Source organism: Vombatus ursinus, unplaced genomic scaffold (assembly GCF_900497805.2).
Source record: "Vombatus ursinus unplaced genomic scaffold, bare-nosed wombat genome assembly UNPS02014837.1, whole genome shotgun sequence".
In the NCBI taxonomy this organism is placed as follows: Eukaryota; Metazoa; Chordata; class Mammalia; order Diprotodontia; family Vombatidae; genus Vombatus; species Vombatus ursinus.
The window spans coordinates 71419-84070 of record NW_020954615.1 but is presented as its reverse complement, the minus strand read 5'-3'; the positions used below and the strand labels follow the sequence as shown (position 1 = coordinate 84070).

Genomic DNA, 12652 nt, shown 5'->3' with positions numbered 1-12652 from the left:
AAAGTTACTCCTTCTTTTCAATTAAATATGCACCCACAGAGTTTGAAAGAGTTCTTGTAGTTGGTTGGTGCATTGATTCACAAGAAATCAAAAACAGAAGTTAGATGAGGAGAAGTGAGAATCAGGAAGCTCCAAATGGGAAACCAGTAAAAATAGGGCAAAATTAAAGACATTCAAAAAAAGGGGAAAGAACCCACATGTACAATATATTTATAGCAGTTCTTGTTGTGGTGACTAAGAATTGGAACCCAAAGGGATACCCATCAACTGGAGAATGGCTAAACAAGTTGTGGTATGTGATTGTAATGGAATATTGTTGTGCTGTAAGAAGAGACAGTCAGGGTGATTTCAGAAAAAGCTGGAAAGACTTACATGAACTGATGCATAGTAAAGTGAACAGAACCAGGAGAATGTTGTACGTTGTAATAGCAATATTGTTCAATGAAGAACTGTGAACGACTTAGCTATTCTCAGCAATGCAGTGATCCAAGACAACCCCGAAGGACTAATGATGAAGCATACTATCAGCTTCCAGAGAAAGAACTGATATTGATGGAATGTAGACAGAAGCATACTATTTTTCACTTTTTTTCCCATTTTTTCTTTTATTTAAGTCTTGTACAAATTGACTATTACGAAAATGCACATGTATAACTTATATCTGTTTGCTTACTGTCTCAGGGAGGGAGAAGGGGAAGGAGGGATAGAATTTGGAACTCAAAACTTTAAATGAACATGTTTAAAAAAATTAAAAATAAATAAACCTCTCTCTCTCTCTCTCTCTGTATCTCTTTTTCAAAAAAGTAAGATAAAATGCCATCTGGAATCTTAGAAACGACAGTGATATTTTTTCTGGGAGATGTTTGGAACCTCCTTATCACTCTCATGTGCCCCTTTTTGTTTTTATACCTGTCTCCTCTAACTGTAGAGCCCATCTGACCAGGTCAACCATTCAGTTAATGGTGTGACTCCCTATTACCTTCAGGACCAAATACTATAAAGTCCTCTGTTTGTCTTTAAAATCCTTCCTAACTTTTCCAGTCTTCTTACACTTTGTACTCCCCACCCCGCAATCCATTCTATTCTCCTACAGGACACTCCACTTCCAGACTCGAAATATTTTCCTGGCTTGTCTCCCATGCCTGGAACTCTATGACTCCTGGTCTGTGTCCTGGTTTCCTTGGCTTCCTTCAAGTCCCAGATGAAATTCCACCTTCTACAAGAAGGCTTTCCTGACCCCCCTAATGCTCATGTCTTCTTTCTGTTGGTTCTCTCCAATTTATCCTGTATAGATTTTGTTTGCACTTTGTCCCCCTTCTTAAACTATGACCTCCCTGAAAGAGGGATTGTCTTTGGCCTTTCTTTGTTTCCCTAATGCTTGGCACACAGTAGATGTTTAATGCTTGTTGACTTGACTTGACATTACATATGAGGAATTAGGCAGGGGAAGTGAGGTAGAGAATGTCATCAGAGAAATGTGTGGTAGAATTGAAAAGATGGACTGTTCATGAATAGAGAAGAAGGGATAGACAGTGGACAATCCATGCATTCCATTGGTATACTTGGTAAGGATAGGAGTCTATTAATTACACTAGCCCACTTCAAAGTAATTATCTTTGTCAGGGGAGAATACTTCTTGATCCACCAACCAACCAACCAACCAATCAACCATTCAGAACAAGGCCTGAATATCTTCATGAATTAATTAAAACCATTTTAACTAAGGCAGACTTGATAACAACCTCATAAAACCAGAGCCCTAAGATTCTTGGGGATTAGAATGAGTGCCAAACCATCAGGTGAGAACTCTCTAGGCGTCCCCACGTGAAGGAATCACTTGGGGAGGATGAAAAGCAATGACTCAGCTTTGGCCAAGACCTTCCCTCCTACCCTAGGTTGGAGGATTTGGACTTTTAATTGGGCATTTAAACAGCGTCCCCAGGACAGCAGAAGTTGCAAGGACTATCTCAGGAGCTAAGGACAGAATGGATTAAGGTTCAAGGCTCTACAAAGAGCCAAATAGAAAAGCTACATCATACCTAAGGGAAATATCTTGAGTACTTTAGCAAAAAGACTTCCATGTGCTGTAAATTAATCCTTTGTCACATGTGCTCTCTAAGCCTGAGCCTACTTTCCCTGGGACTTGTGGGAGAACATATCACAGACTTCTGTTGGAATGTTTTGTACTAGCCATTCTTACTATGAAACTATAGTAAATACTCCTTCCTAAAAGGGGATTAAGATTGACTAATTGATACCAACTGATAGTCTTGGGAGAAGCACCCTCATGGGGTGCCATAGTATTAACAAGATAATTCCCAACTTCTCAGGATGCTTTTAGGGTCCTGAGAGGACATAGTGGTTGTGCTCTGGGGATCTGCATCAGTGATAGTGGGGGTTGTAATAGTCACCCAACTATGTGCTACATATGGGAGCTCATCTAAGATAACTGTTGGGTCTTTTGCACTTGTGAGGACCCCCTGGAGAGATTCTCTGCTTGGATAGCTTTATTTTGAGTTTCATTAGAAAAAAATAGCATATTTTGCTTTCTTTTGTTGTAGAATGTTATTGAACGGTCTGTTTTCTGGTGTGTTTCTATAGAAGTCAGAGCAGTTTCTTTGTCATAACTTTTACTTATTTGAATGAATAGATTACTAATTTTATATTGTATTACTGAATATTTTAGAAGTATTGATTTTGAGGTTGAGATGAGAAGTAGGGATTTGGAAATGATGACACACTAGTGTAGAAAGTGAGTTGGGGTAGTTGCCTCAGACCCTGTGCTACACATGCAAATAAAAGGAAGACAATTAGAAGCACCTCTCTACTGCCCCTTCCCTCTCCCAGCACAGTGATGGACTTTGGTGATAGATTTATGAGATGAGTCCCATGTGATGGGTAACCATAAGCTGCAATCTGTATCACTGGAGGGAATACCGATGTTAATGATCAACTGGATCAATCGATTGGAGGAGGTTCTGGTCTTTGATTTACTACTTACTAGTTGTGTGACCTTGTATAAGTCTTTTAACTTTTGAGCCTCAGTTTCCTTTTCTGTAATAGTGGGACAATAATGCCCACCTCATCTACCTTATATGGGCTTTTTGAGGATCAGATGAGATAACAGATGAGCTCAGTCTTAGACAAATCTTACATTTTATACAGTTGTGAGGCATTATTTCTCACAAGGTGCCTGGGAGGTTTGCGTCACACTTTAAGAGTTTGTAGTTTCTGGTAACACCCACGTCCTTCCTTAGAGAGCTCTCTTAGGAGCTATCAAATGAGCAGTGATGTGAGGATAGCCATCCTTGCTGGGAGAAATGAGTGATGACCCTGCATCAAGGACATAGGCATGAAGGTCACAACCTGACCACAGGCTGGTGGCTGATGGGAGGAGAACCACAGTGAGGGAGAATGGTCTATTCAGAAATTGACAGAAAACTTCCAAGTAAGCAATGGCAATAGCTTACGAGGGGAAGTGGTTCAGCAGGGACAAACCCAGACATCCAGAGATGTGTGTGCTTTCAAGGAGGACATGCACTAAGGGACTGGTTTATGTCTCCTTCATCAGAAGGGGAGCTCATTAAGGATGAGAACCATGACCTCATCACTATACCTGGAAGTCTCCAAGAATGGGGGTTCTGTAATTCTTCCATCAACCCAGCAGTTAGGACTATTTTTCTTCAGATGAAATTGTAACACAGGGTAAAATATCAAATAGTTTCCTCAGGTTGACTAACTTTGGTAGCATAGAAAAGAAATAATACTGAATTTTGAACTAGTTGACCTGATTTCGAATTCAGGTTTAACATTTACTACTATGTAACCTTGGGCAAATCACTTACCCTCTCTGGGCCTCAGTTTCCTTGTCTGGGAAATGAAATGATCAGACTGGATGTTGTCTGAGGTAGTTTCTAGCTCTAAAAGCTCTGATCCTTGGAAGGCTCATACCTCCATCTCTTTAGGGAGAATGCTTGGTATTATTCATGTGAATAAAAAGAAAAGACGTAAATTCCAAATTGGTAGCTCTTCACAGTTGCATCAGACTTTCAAAAACATATGTCTATAAAAAAACATGTGCCTATTTCTGAAAATTATCTCTGTTCTCTCTATGTGTTTTTAGGTTTAAAGAAGATGGTGACTGGCACATAGCTGAACAGTTATTTCCTGCACCTCAAATCTATTTCTGTTTCCCAGAACTAAATGATGCTCCAAGTAATTTCATTTTCTGAGGCAATGTGAAGAAATTTTGTCTTTAGGTTTGACAATGAAAATATTGGCATGAAAGGGGACAGCAGTTGTTTGAAAATGCAAGATTTATTTCTGCTAAGTTTAAAAGCATGTATGAACCCACAAGTCATTGAATATTGGGGTTCTCACGCACATGTAAGTTAATAGCTCATCATATCAAAGAATCATAGAATAATTTGAGTTGGAAGGGTCTTCAGTAGCCACCCAGCCATGACCCCCAAAGAAATCATCACCATGATGAACCTGAAAAGTGGTTATCTAGGCAGCCTCTGCTAGAAGAGCACCATTGGAAGGGGAATCCACTATCTTTTCTGGCAGTTCATTCCAGAGGACTAGCACCTCGGAGGTGAGGGCTTGCAAAGCCCTTTTCAGGGCTGTGCATCCATCTTTGATGTCCACCTGATTAACCCAACTCTCACTTAGGGCTCCATGAAGCTGTAGTATGCACAGCAGCTACACCCTGGTAAACTACCTCAGCACGGGGGCTGAACCAGGTTGAGAGTAACAGATAGCCCTCAAACCCATTGGTAAGTTAGCGGGATGTCTACCTCAAACATGTGTAGACTTTCATCAATGGAAGGGGCAGATAAGAACAATTTGTTCCAACGGCCATGAAGGCAGCTGAAACAGGCTCTGTGGAGTGCTCAAGGCTTAGTCAGACATCAAAAATGCCAAGGTCATCTACTGCATCTTGAGTCATCACCAGTCATTTTGACTTTTGTCTTGCCACTGGACTTTGATGACTTGGGAAGAGAGAGTGAACCTGACAACTTCGTGCAACACTGGTATGTGTTGGGATATTTACTGAAAAGATACAACAAGAATAGAAGTGCAAATACATTCCTCTGAACCAGGGCACCTTCTCCCCTCTACCACCTTGGTCTCTGCTCACACTTAAAAAAGTTGCTACAAATATTTCCATCATTAGGTTTGTGCATGGGTGCAGTGTAACTGATGCTTGAGGACACAGGTCTTGGCTGTTGGGTTGGTCCACTGTTGGGCTGGGTCAAGTGGGTCACTCCTTCCTGGCTACTGGACCTCTGGTGGTTATTGCAGTCTTTTAAAACTCACAAGATTACAATCTGGTCCACTCCATCTCGGATACGCATTCACCTAAGATCAGGAAAGAAGAAACACAGCAGGGGCAGATGAAATAGTAGTTCCATATGTTCAGTGCCAATTTCTGGCTTGGATGGAAAGAGTAGGCCCCTGGCATTGTTTCTCTGTCAACCAGGAGGCTTATAGCAGTTTTTGGCTACCAGGGAAGAGAGAGCAATTTAGCTTCTTTTCCCGTGTATGCTTAGTTCTAACTGAGCAGATAGTTAAAAAGCTTTTCTTCACCTTGTAGCAAACACTCAGGACATAGTCACAGAATACCTGTTCTAAGGATGTTCTAAATGTTCTAAGGATGGGCATCCCCATGGGTTAGATCCCATTACAACAGTATACTTTTAAAGGCTTGAAGCAGCTAAGTGAGGCCTTGGGTTTAAGATCTCTGACCTAGTCTAGCCTCCCTTCTCTCCTCCTTCCCTCCTTTCCTCTCTCCTTCCTTCTTTCCTTCCTTCTTTCCTTCCTTGTTTCTTTCTCTTTCTTTTTTTCTCACTGGAAGTATAGTTGCCACTTATATACCTGAAGCCACCTTTGACTCCCATAGAAACTTTGACTTGCTCTGTTTCTATACTGGAATGATTTGCCCCTTCTTAGGCAACCTGGTGGCTCCTCTCCCCTGCCCACTACTAGGAGGATCACTATAATGGTGCCTGGCTTGTTACAAACATCCTATTGACTTTAGTCCCCATTGTAGCTCAGAACTCTTGAGCTCAAGTGATCCACCAGCTTCATTGGGGATTACAGCCATGTACCTCGATGTGCAGCCCTTCATTTTTAAGATAAGGAAATAAAAACCCAGAGAATTCAAGTGACATAGTCAAGGTTAATCAGCTTGGTAAAACCAAGCTACCTGACTTCCAATTCATGTGACTTTCACACAAGGACCATTTCCATCTACACGCTGACCTAATCCTTCACTTTCCACCCCTTCTCCCATCAATACTTAATACTTTCGCAATACATTGGAGTGAATCTGAATAAGTTGAGGGGAACCACAGTTCCTAGAAATAACTCTAAAAATGCCAACTCTTCACGCTGGGCCTCTCTAACAGTGGTTGTATAGAATTTTGGAGTTAAATATCCCTACCACAGAACTCCTTTCACTTCCACCCTCATGCCCACTGGCTGTGGTACCAGTTCTGCTTGGCAACAGTGGCCTAGTTCGTTAATGATCTGATGGCAAAGACCAGGATGAGCCAATGTCAGTTGGAGTGGGGGAGGTGGTAGGAGTTCATGTGTGTATATAGGGACATGTTTTCCATCAGGGCTTTGAGTAGGATACAAGGTATACTTTTTGGAGGAGAACCTGGAACTTCTCACGCATTGATTTTCCTCTCTCAAACATAACTAGATCGCTCCTTTGCTTGCAAGGTAGGTATTAGCATTGCTGATTCTGGCTCCCATGGATCCCTGGGTCTGGAAGGGGGTTTAATCTCAGAAATGGAAATCTCTTGACAGGGGGCAAGTCCAGCAGCCTGGACGGAGTCTGGAGACCATTCAGGATGGAGACTCAATGGAAGAGACAGTCCTCCTCATTCTGGCTGCTCATTCTGGGGATATTTGTTCTGACAAAGACCCAGGCAGGTGAGTCTGAAGGCTTAGGGGTAAGAAGAGAGCTGAGAATGTAGAACTCCCATTTTCTAGGATTCTTAACATCTTTCCCCTGGCTTGGATCCCTTTGGTGAAGGTCTAGTGAAGCCTATCGACCTCTCTCAGAAGAATACTTTTAAATGCATAAAGTAAAATATATAAAACTACAAAGGAAACCAATTTTATTGAAAATTAGTTTTCAAAATATTTAAAGAACAGGTTCACAAACCCCAGGTTAAGAACTCGTGGTAGAAGATAGAGTATAGGAAATCTTGGGTACAAATTCTACTGCAGACTCCTACTGTGTGACCCTGGGCAAGTCATGTAACACCTCAATCTCTTTCCTCATTTGTAAAATGGAGATGATAGAAAACTGGCTTCAAAATCAGGAAGATGGGGGTATCAGTCTACCTTTTGACACATACTGCCTGCATTACCCTGGGCAAGTCAGTTAACCTCTTAATGATGAGGTTACAAGTGGGAGGTGGAGAAGGTGCTGCCCTATATTAGTAGAAGGAGTTGTGAGTTCCCTATGTCAAAGAAATCACGAACTCACAAAAATTAAAAAAAAACAATAGGGAAAATAATAATTGGAGATCTTTCTTCACAGAGTTGCTCTGAGACCCAAATGAGAGAATTATTGGAAAGTTCTTTCCCAACCTTAAAGCCCTCTATAAATATCAGTTGTTATTTTAATGCCCTGATCTATCCTCCAGAGGGAGATCTGTCTGGCCTGATTTCTGCTATCTTCTCTCTGGCTAACTTTCCTTTACTATGAACTAATCAGTCAACCAGCATTTATTAAGCATTTACTTTGCCTTTCAGACCTGATGCTTAGTGTTGGGCCTGCAAACAAAGACAAAAAACTACAAAATAGTCCCTGCCCTCAAGGGGCTTACATTCTAATCACCATTCTCCCCCAAAGTCTATCTCCATTGGATTCTTGACCTTTCTTCACTCTGTTCTCTGGTCTTTTTTCTTACCTATTCTCTTCCTGAAAATGCATCATGAGCACCTAATTCAAAGACACAAACTCTATTCTGGGGTGAGGGGAACTAAAGTTATAGCCTTTATATAGATAAGCTAAAGGCAGCATCATCATATAATTCCCATTTTCACCAGCAGACCTTTCTTCTAGCCCTAGGCCTTGAGGTGACTGTCTTCTCTTTCCTGGTTACTCTGTCTGCAGCCTCTAAGTCTGGGCCTGGTTCTTTCCTTAGCTTTTGAGGCCCCTGGAGAAGCTATATTCCTTTCTGTTTGGAGCCCAGATCCACTCTCTTAGTTTCAGGTCAAAATTGCTCTCTTTGAAGCCACTTGACTCACAAATATCTTTGGACCCTGTCCCCTTACATCCCTTGAGCTGACTCTTCTCTCTTCTGGGCACACAGTATCCAACCCCTCATTTCTCCTGAGTTAAACCTCCAGTCTCCATCAGTGCATCTTTGGCTTTCCCCAGCTCTCTCACCTCTCTTTTCTCTCTTTTCTTATTCCACAAGCTAGCTCTAATTTCTTTTTCATCATAACTTAATTATTTTGTTCTGCTTCCACTTCATACCAGGAATCACTCTGGCCCCATTTCCTTCTTGTAAAATTTCCCCAAACCCTTATCTGCTGGGCACGGATTTCATTTGACTTTTCAGTACTCTGGACAACTCTCAAAGAATATGAGTTGAAGAGAAGGTGCTGACTTGCACTGGTAGAGGGTTATCCAGGTCAATGAAATCACAGATTCAGGCTCTATCCCCTATTGCAACTCCATTGGACAGTGCCTAGCACAGAGTAGGAGCTTCATAAATGATTGATTCTCATCATACTTGCTGAATGTTGTGGTTAAATGCTACGTCATGACTTGGCAACATTAACTTACTTAGATACTGTACTGGCTTCCCTTTTTCTTTTCATTGAATTTAATAAAATTTACAATAAAGAATAAATTTCAATCAACCAATCAACCAATAAGCATTTATTAAGCACCCACTGTGTGCTAGATGCTAGGTATACAAGGACAAAATTTAAATAGTTCCTAACCTCAAGGAACTTATGTTCTAAAGGGGTATCAACTGTATACAGATATAGGTCCCATACAGTGGCAGAGTAGATACAAGGTCATCTCAGAGAGGAAGGAATTAGGAGCTAGGGTGTGGGGAGAGAAGGGAGAACTGAGAAATATCTCTTTTCCCAAAAGGGAGAAGCCCTAGAAGGGGCTGCTTGAGTTGAGTCTAGAAGGACTTAAAATTAGAAAACAGATTTTAAGAAGAGGAGATGAGAAGGGAGAGAAGTGGGATTAGAAGAGAGAGAAAAGGGAGGTGGCAGAGAGCTGGGGAAAGCCAAAGATGTACTAATGGAGACTGGAGGCTCAACTCAGAGAAAATGACTTGTAGGCATGGGGTAGAGCCAGTGCAAAGGCATGGAGATAGGAGATAGAACATTACATGAAAACAAATTGGCAACTATGGGTGGACCACAGATAAGAAGACTGGGAAGGGGGCAGCTAGGTGGCATAGTAGATAAGCACTAGCCCTGGAGTCAGGAGGACTTGACTTCAAATGTGGCCTCACATACTTACTGGCTATGTGACCCAGGACAAGTCACTTAACTGCATTGCCTCCTAAAAGAAGAAGAAAAAAGATTGGGAAAGCATGAAGGGCCTAGGTTGTGAAGACCTTTAAATGCCAAACAGAGGACTTTATATTTGAGCTTAAAGATAATAGAGAACCACTGGAGTTTATGGAGTGTGTGTGTGTGTGTGTGTGTGTGCGTGTGTGTGTGTGTGTGTGAATCAGGCTTGTATTTTGGGAACATCACTTTGGCAGCTATGTGGGGGATAGATTTGAAGTGGAGAGAGGCTAAAAGACAGGTGGCCAGTTAGAAAACTATTGAAATAGTCCAGGTAATAGGTGTTGAGGAGGTCCCCTGTACTAGAGTTGTGTCTGTGTGGGAGGGGAGAAGGATACACACACACACACACACACACATATACATATTATGTATGTATATATATATATATGTATGTATTTATTAGAGATGTTGTAGAGGTGAAAGCAGTATGATTTGACATGATGGGATATGTGAGGTAATGGAGAATGAGGAGTCAGGATTTTCCTGAGGTTGTACACCTAGGTGGTGGTGGTGTCCTGCATGGAAGTGGAGGTTCAGAAAAAGGGTGGGTTTTTGGGGAATGACAATGAGCTCTGTTTTGAAAGTTGAGTTTGAGATGCCCATGGGACCTGAGGACAGATAGCATGCCTAGCACATAGTAAGTGCTTAATAATGTTTGTTGAGTGACTGACTGGAAAGAGCATTGAATTTGGAAGTCTGGGATAAGGAAAGCAGTTTGAAGGGTTTGGAGTTCCCCAAAGTCACACCCCTACTGACTGTCAGAAGGATCTTGCCTTTGAAACTTACCATGTGTGTGATCTTGGGGGAGTAATTTCACCTTTTAGAGCCTCAGTTTTCTTATCTGTAAAATGAGAGAGCTGGAATGGGTGATCTGTAAGTTTCACCTTTGAGTCTATGATCTTTCAACTGCTTGTGATCCTTAAGGTACATTCAAATTGTATATTCAAACCTACACACACATAGTCTTTGCATTTATAGTCTCTTAATTTTGTTTTCACTTTGGATTGTTTCATATAGACCAGTAATTTTTAAACTTTTGAGTATCAGAACTCATTTTTTAAGGTAAATTCCCTTTCCTCTCCACTAACCACCATGATAGTAGGTGTACTTTTAGTATTTACTGATTGAGAAGATCTATTTTTTCAAAAGTTGCCATGAATTCAGTACCAATCCTAAGTTAATCTTTAATTTATTAGTTGCAACAGCATCTACCTACATAGGGAAAACCATGTGACATGTATTTGTATCATTAGTCTACATACAGGGTGTTTGCTTATTTATCATACAGAGTTCTTTAATGAAATGGACCCTTGAAACACTTCTGTCAGAGCTGAGAGTCCTGACACACACAGATAGGGAACCACCAATGTGGACTTTTCCATTTTTTTTATGTTCTTCCTGTTAATCATTTTTTGTGGCCTGCTTCCATAGATTTTCTGCAGCCTGGTCATTCCCTGATTGTTGGGCCTTCAAGGTTGTTTCCAATTTTTCACTATTATAATACAGTTGGTATGGAAGGAGGTTAGTATGGGAGTTAGGAGACTTGGGTTCTGTTATTGATTCTGTCATTAATGGATCAGGTGATTTTGTGCAAGTCCCATCCTCTCTTTTGAGTTTAGTTTATTTATCTTCAAGGTGAAGGATTAGGCTATGTTTTATTAGTCTGTACAGCTTTGATAGTCTTAAATTTTTTTTTAATTTATGGGATAAAATAAGCATTTCCATAATCTGGTATAATAAAAAAAGATTGTACATGTAACTGAAAATCTTTTATGTACAGCTTGATATTCCATTTACCTATATAATAAATTTCTTTTTTCCTTTTTTTCTTCTCTCTCTCTCTCTTTCTCTCCCCAAATGGCTACCATTAGAAACAAATAGGTATATATATTATATAAGTATATAATTATTGTATACATACTTCTATTTTATCAGTTCTTTCTCTGGATATTGATAGCATCTTTCTTCATATGTGCTTTGTAGCTAATTTGGGTATTTATAATAGTCAAAATGACAGTCACTGAAAGTTGTTCTTAAAATAATACTGCTATTACTGTATACAATGTTCTCTTGGTTTCACACTCCAGTATTTTGTGCAAGCCTTTCCATGTTTTTCTAAAATCATTGAGGTCGTAATTTCTTATAGCACAGTAGTATTTCATCACAGTGATATACCACAATTTGTTGGTTTTTTTTCATAAAGTTCCCTCCCAGGTCTGATATTCTAAGGTCCCCTCTGGTTCTCATATACTATGTTCTATGTTGCTTCAGCTCCAGTCTATGAGCAAATTATCCTTTTAATTTATTTTCTATTTCTTGGGATATTGTTTCAATATAAACTAGTTTTGTTACTCTTTTTGTTAGTGGCCAGATTTTTCTGGAAAGATTGCAGTAATTTGAGTTGACCCAGCAGAGTATGAACATGCTCCCCCACCCCACAGTCCCACTGACACTGGGTTTGATAATATACATGTATTTCTCATTCAATAATTCAATATGAATTGTCTTTTTTAGTCTACTCCACACATGGTAACATAGGGGGAAAGAATTTGGTGAGACCCCTAGATGGAGAACAGAGAGGCACTGTTAGTTTCTCTCCACCCCTAACCCCAGCTCTGCCTTGCCTCCTCTCTAGCCCCTCTAGGTTAGTATGGTAACATGAGGAACCCATGACTCCCAGCATCACGGGGAACAGGTGAAGTGCATCTTAAGTTATTTCATCATCATTTGGATGTAACATTTCATTGGAATTTTTAAGGATTAGAAAAGGTAATGCCTATTTACAATGGAAGGCTTTAGAAGAAAAAACAGTATATAGTACAGTGGTCCTGGTGCTGGGTTGGGGAAACCTTGTTTGTCTTCTGAAGGTAAAAGGGAAACTGGAGAGGATGAGAGGGAGAGAGAGAAAGAGAGGGGAGATAGAAGGAGGGAGATGGAGAGAGGAAAGGAGGAGGGAGAGGGATAGACAGGGAGGGAGAAACAGACAGAGAAAAGAAGGGAAAGGGAGTGAGGGGGAGGGGGGGAGAGAGAGAGAGAGAGAGAGAGAGAGAGAGAGAGAGAGAGAGAGAGAGAGAGAGAGAGA

The 12652-nt window shown here is 40.8% G+C and overlaps 1 protein-coding gene across 1 annotated transcript in view; it reads left to right on the top strand.

Annotated features, from left to right (window-relative positions):
* Positions 1-12652, top strand: part of LOC114026251 (zinc-alpha-2-glycoprotein-like) — a 73816-nt gene that overhangs the window by 48746 nt on the left and 12418 nt on the right. The window contains exon 2 of the mRNA XM_027839912.1: positions 6820-6945. Coding sequence (XP_027695713.1) covers positions 6864-6945 — 82 coding nt within the window. The 5' untranslated portion in view covers positions 6820-6863. The remainder of the gene's footprint in view (positions 1-6819; positions 6946-12652) is intronic.